This window comes from Carlito syrichta, unplaced genomic scaffold (assembly GCF_000164805.1).
Source record: "Carlito syrichta isolate Samal-C Ts95f unplaced genomic scaffold, Tarsius_syrichta-2.0.1 Scaffold312243, whole genome shotgun sequence".
Taxonomy (NCBI): Eukaryota; Metazoa; Chordata; class Mammalia; order Primates; family Tarsiidae; genus Carlito; species Carlito syrichta.
Window position 1 is genome coordinate 231,941 of NW_007256339.1, and position 5,128 is coordinate 237,068.

Below are 5,128 nucleotides of genomic sequence, written 5' to 3' on the forward strand. Positions count from 1 at the left end.
CCAGGCTGGAATGCAGTGGCATGCTCACAGCCACTGCAGCCTCAACCTGCTGGGCTCAGGCGATCCTTCCTCCTCAGTCTTCCAAGTAGCTGGAACTACAGGTGTGCAACACTACGCTCTGCTAAATTTTTTTTTATTGTAGAGATGAGGTCTTGCCATATTGCCCCAGCTGGTCTCAAACCTGTGGCCTCAGGCCAATCTTCTCACCTCCATCTCCCAAAGTGCCAGGATTACAGGCTTGAGCCACCATGTGCCCAGCCAATTCACTGTGATTTCATTCTCCTAGGTTCAGACAATCCTCCCACCTCAGCCTCCCGAGTAGCTGGAACTACAGGTGCACACTTCCAGCACTTGGGGAGGTTGAGGTGGGAGGACCGCTTGAGCCCAGGAGTTGAAGATCAGCCTGGGCAGCATAGTGAGACCTTGTCTCTACAAAAAAATCAAAACCTTAGCCGGGCATGGTTAAGCCCCGCAAGTCGAGGCTGCAGTGGCGGTGAGTATGCCACTCCACTCCAGCCTGGGAGACAGTGAGACTCTGACTGAAAAAAGAGAGAGAGAGAGATGCAGGGGATCAGGTGCCAAAGTCTGCTATCTCTCCAGCAACCCAGGATTGAATTAGCCCATGGCGGGGGCTGGCTAGACTTGCCTAGGACTGGTGGTGGGACAAGAAGCCTGACGTGTGGCAAGTGTGATCCAAATGGTCAGGGTGTGAAGAGGTGAGGAGGCCGAAGACCTGGAAAGAGTGGAGGCCAAGAGCCTGTGGACACGCTTGCAGTCACAGCTGTCTACGTGGGTGAATTCTGTATAGGTTGGTCAGAAAAACCAATCAAGTTATTGAAAAGAAAAAAGCTGCACTGAAAACACACCCTCAGCAGAGTCAGGAGACAAGGGAAGGCCTGTTGCAGCATGTGTATATCCAAGATCTGAATTCCTCTCCTATGGATACTTCTCACAAAATAATGTTATTTTCTTTTTTTTTTTTTCCTGAGTCAGAGTCTCACTATCGCCCAGGCTAGAGTGCAGGTGCACACTCAGGACCACTGCAGCATCGACCTACTGGGATCAGGGTTAGCCTTCCACCTCAGCCTTCCAAGTAGCCAGAACTACAGGCATTGGCCACCACTCTTGGCTAATTTTTTTATTTATTGTAGAGATGAGGTCTCGTCATGTTGCCTAGGATGGTCTCAAACCCGTGGGCTCAGGGAATCCTCTCACACCTCCTAAAGTGCTGAGATTATGGGCGTGAGCCACCAGGCCGGGCCTATTAACACATTTTCAAAGATGATCTTAAAAGTTATTCATGACCCGGCTAGGTGGCTCAGCCCTTAATCCCAGCACTTTGAGAGGCCAAGCTGAGTGGGTTGCCTGAGGCCGTGGGTTCAAGACCAGCCCAGCAACTTGGCGAGACCTCATCTCTACCATAAAAATAAAAAATTAGCCGGGTGTGGTAACACACACCTGTAGTTCTAGCTACTTGGAAGGCTCAGGCGGAAGGATCACCTAAGCCCAGCAGGTCGAGGCTGCAGTGGCCGTGAGCATGCCACTGCACTCCAGCCTGGGTGACAGAGTGAGACTCCTACTAAAAAAAAAAATACAAATTAAAAAATTAGCCAGGAATGGTGACATATGCCTGAAGTCCCAGCTATTCAAGAGACTGAAGCGAGAGGTTCACTTCAGCCCAGGAGGTCAAGGCTGCAGTGAGCTATGATCGTACCACTAGACTCTAGCCTGGACGACAGAGTGAGACTGTCTCAAAAACCAACTAACCAACCAACCAAACTACTAAATCTCAGGTGCTTAATCTTCCAGGACTCCGTGTATCACCTACATTGGGAATAATGATGCCTACTTATAGGATCTGATGAAATCTCATCTACCATATTTTCCTTACAGATAGTGAGGGCTGTTACTGTATTAGCAACAGTTCTCCTTGCCAAGCGCTCTCCTACCTGGCCAGGAAGCCCTGGAGGGCCAGGAAGCACCTTTTTTTTTTTTTTTGAGTTGGAGTCTCACTTTGTCATCCAGGCTAGAGTGCAGTGACAGGCTCACGGCCACTACAGCCTTGACCTGCTGGGCTCAGACAATCCTTCCACCTCAGGTTTCCAAGAAGTTGGAACTACAGGCGCGTGCTACCATGCCCGGCTTATTTTTTGACTTATTGTAGAGACGAGGTCTCTCCAAGTTGCCCAGGCCAATCTGGAACCCCTGAGCTCAGGCAATCCTCCCGCCTCGGCCTCCCAAAGTGCTGGGATGACAGGCTTGAGCCACTGTGTCCGGCTGGCAGCACCTTCTTGATCCAGACTTTGCACCCCTCTCTGCATCTCCTGGAGTCTCCCTAGAGAAGGAGCAGGAGGGCTTCCTGGAGTCCTCCCACCCCTGGAGGTTCACTGGCCCATGACTACTCCCTTTCTGTTCCTCTTTCCAGATGTGGCAGTGGCCGCTCCCTACGGGGGTCCCCAGGGGCGAGGCCAGGTGCTGGTGTTCCTGGGCCAGAGCGAGGGGCTGAGCTCACGCCCCTCCCAGGTCCTGGACAGTCCCCTCCCCGGGATCTCTGGCTTTGGCTTCTCCCTGCGAGGGGCCGTAGACGTTGACGACAACGGATACCCAGGTGCCCGGGCTGCCTCCCACTAGAAGCCCTAGAAAGGCCCTTCCTTGTGCATTTGCTGGGGAGGGAGGGTCAAGCCTTCAGTGGGGAAGTGGCAGGGGTGCCCTTGGGAAGATGCCTGCACTAATAGCCGATTCTAACTCCTCCCCTAATGTCTGCAGACCTGCTGGTTGGGGCTTATGGCGCCAACACAGTGGCTGTGTACAGGTGAGCGCTGGCTCTGGGCGGGGTGGGGATGGGCCCCTGCTCACCTGCAGCAGAGGCCGGGGAGGGAGGGGCCTCCATGGCATACCTCCTTGTCCTGCCAGAGCTCAGCCAGTGGTGAGGGCCTCTGTCCAGCTGCTGGTGCAGGACTCACTGAATCCTGCAGTGAAGAACTGTGTCCTGCCCCAGACCAAGGCACCTGTGAGCTGGTGAGGAGGCAGGGCCAGGCCGGGCGGGCCGGGGTCTCAGCCAGGCCCCAGGCCCTGAACCCCGTCCTGCCTTTGCAGCTTCAACATCCAGATGTGTGTGGGGGCCACCGGGCACAACATTCCGCAGAAGCTGCGTGAGTGGCATGGAGTGGGCTGGAGGGAGGGAGGCTGGGCCTCCCGCAGACTGGCCGGGGAGGTCCTGACTCTTCCCTCCTGCCCTGGCAGACCTCAATGCCAAGCTGCAGCTGGACTGGCAGAAGCCCCGCCAGGGCCGGCGGGTGCTCCTGCTGGACTCCCAGCAGGCAGCCACCACCCTGACCCTGGACCTGGGCGGGAGGCACAGCCCCCTCTGCCACACCTCCACGGCCTTCCTCCGAGTATGCCGGGTGGGATTGGCGGGACAGGGTGTGTGGCGCTCCCGTGCCAGGGTGGCGGCGGGACAGGGTGCCTGCCTGCCAGAGGCAGTGCGTGGCAAGACATCCTGACTCTCCCCCCTCTGAGGACGAGGCCGACTTCCGGGACAAGCTGAGCCCCATCATCCTCAGCCTCAACGTGTCCCTGCCACCCCAGGAGGCCGAGGCCGCCCCTGCTGTCGTGCTGCACGGAGACACCCATGTCCAGGAGCAGGTGGGGACCGGTGGGGACAGGGATGGGGGTGTAGGAGCCCAACAGAATGTCAGGGCTAGGGTTAGTACGCACGTCGTGATGTGGACCCCAAAACTCTGATTCCGGACAGACTCGGTGGCTCAGCCTGTAATCCCAGCACTTTGGGAGGCTGAGGTGAGTGGACTGCCTGAGCCCGTGTGTTTGAGACCCGACTGGGCAATTTGGCGAGACCTCATCTCTACAATAAATAAAAAATTAGCTGGGCATGGTAGTGCGCGCCTGTAGTTTCAGCTACTTGGAAGGCTGAGGCAGAAGGATGGCCGGTGCCCAGGAGGTCGATGCTGGTGTGGCCATGAACGTGCCACTGCGCTCCAGCCTGGGTGACAGAGTGAGACTCCAACTCAAAAAAAACCTTGATGCCACTCAAACCCAAAAATCTCAGTATCCCCCAAACTCAGATGTGGGTCCGTAAACCCTGATATCACCCCCCCGGGCCCTGATGGTCCCCTGCCTTCCTCTGTGCTCCAATTCTGCTGTCATTTTCCTACCCCTGGGGGGCCCCCTACCGTGCCCCCTCACTGCACCCTCTGCGCCCTACAGACCCGCATTGTCCTGGACTGCGGGGAGGACGATGTGTGTGTGCCCCAGCTTCAGCTTGCCGCCAGCGTGTGAGGAGACTGCCCCCTGCCCCCCCCGCCCCACCTGGCCCTCCTTGTCCCGATAACACCCCTCCCCACCTGCCCCCCCATCCCTGGGTCTGGCCCCGGCCTGGGCTTCACCCCATCCCCCCACAGGACCGGCGCCCCTCTCCTGGTGGGGGCGGACAACGTGCTGGAACTGCAAGTGCTTGCAGCCAACGAGGGAGAGGGGGCCTACGAGGCAGAGCTGGCCACCCGTCTGCCCCCAGGCGCCCACTACATGCGGGCCCTCAGCGACATCCAGGTGAGGTCTCCAGGGACTACCAGGGACCAGGAGGTGCTGGAGCCTTGACTCTGACCGCCCTCCCCGAGTGCTTCCCCTTCTCTTACGATTTGCTGTAAAAGATGTCTTTTTTTTTATTTGAAAGAGGAATACTGGCCGGGCGCGGTGGCTCACGCCTGTAATCCCAGCACTTTGGGAGGTGGAGACGAGCGGATTGCTTGAGTCCACAGGTTCGAGACCAGCTTGGGCAACATGGCGAGACCTCATCTCTATGATAAATTTTTTTTTAATTATCTGGGCATAGTGGCGCACGCCACTTGGAAGACTGAGGTGGAAGGATCGCCTGAGCCCAGTAGGTTGAGGCTGCAGTGAGACTCCAACTCAAAAAAAAAAAAAAAAAAAGGCCGGGCTCGGTAGCTCAGCCTATAATCCCAGCACTTTAGGAAGCTGAGGTGAGTGGATTGCCTGAGCTTGAGGGTTCGAGACCCACCCGGGCAAGTTGGTGAGACCTCATCTCTACAATAAATCAAAAATTAGCCAGGTGTGGTAGCGTGCACCTGTAGTTCCAGCTACTTGGAAGGCG

General features: G+C 56.7%; 1 protein-coding gene across 1 annotated transcript in view; it reads left to right on the forward strand.

Annotated features, from left to right (window-relative positions):
• ITGA2B (integrin subunit alpha 2b) overlaps positions 1–5,128 on the forward strand; it is a 14,422-nt gene that overhangs the window by 4,147 nt on the left and 5,147 nt on the right. Inside the window, exons 11-18 of the mRNA XM_008069867.1 lie at positions 2,426–2,608; positions 2,767–2,812; positions 2,914–3,018; positions 3,097–3,152; positions 3,244–3,395; positions 3,520–3,645; positions 4,225–4,292; positions 4,419–4,566. Coding sequence (XP_008068058.1) covers positions 2,426–2,608; positions 2,767–2,812; positions 2,914–3,018; positions 3,097–3,152; positions 3,244–3,395; positions 3,520–3,645; positions 4,225–4,292; positions 4,419–4,566 — 884 coding nt within the window. The remainder of the gene's footprint in view (positions 1–2,425; positions 2,609–2,766; positions 2,813–2,913; positions 3,019–3,096; positions 3,153–3,243; positions 3,396–3,519; positions 3,646–4,224; positions 4,293–4,418; positions 4,567–5,128) is intronic.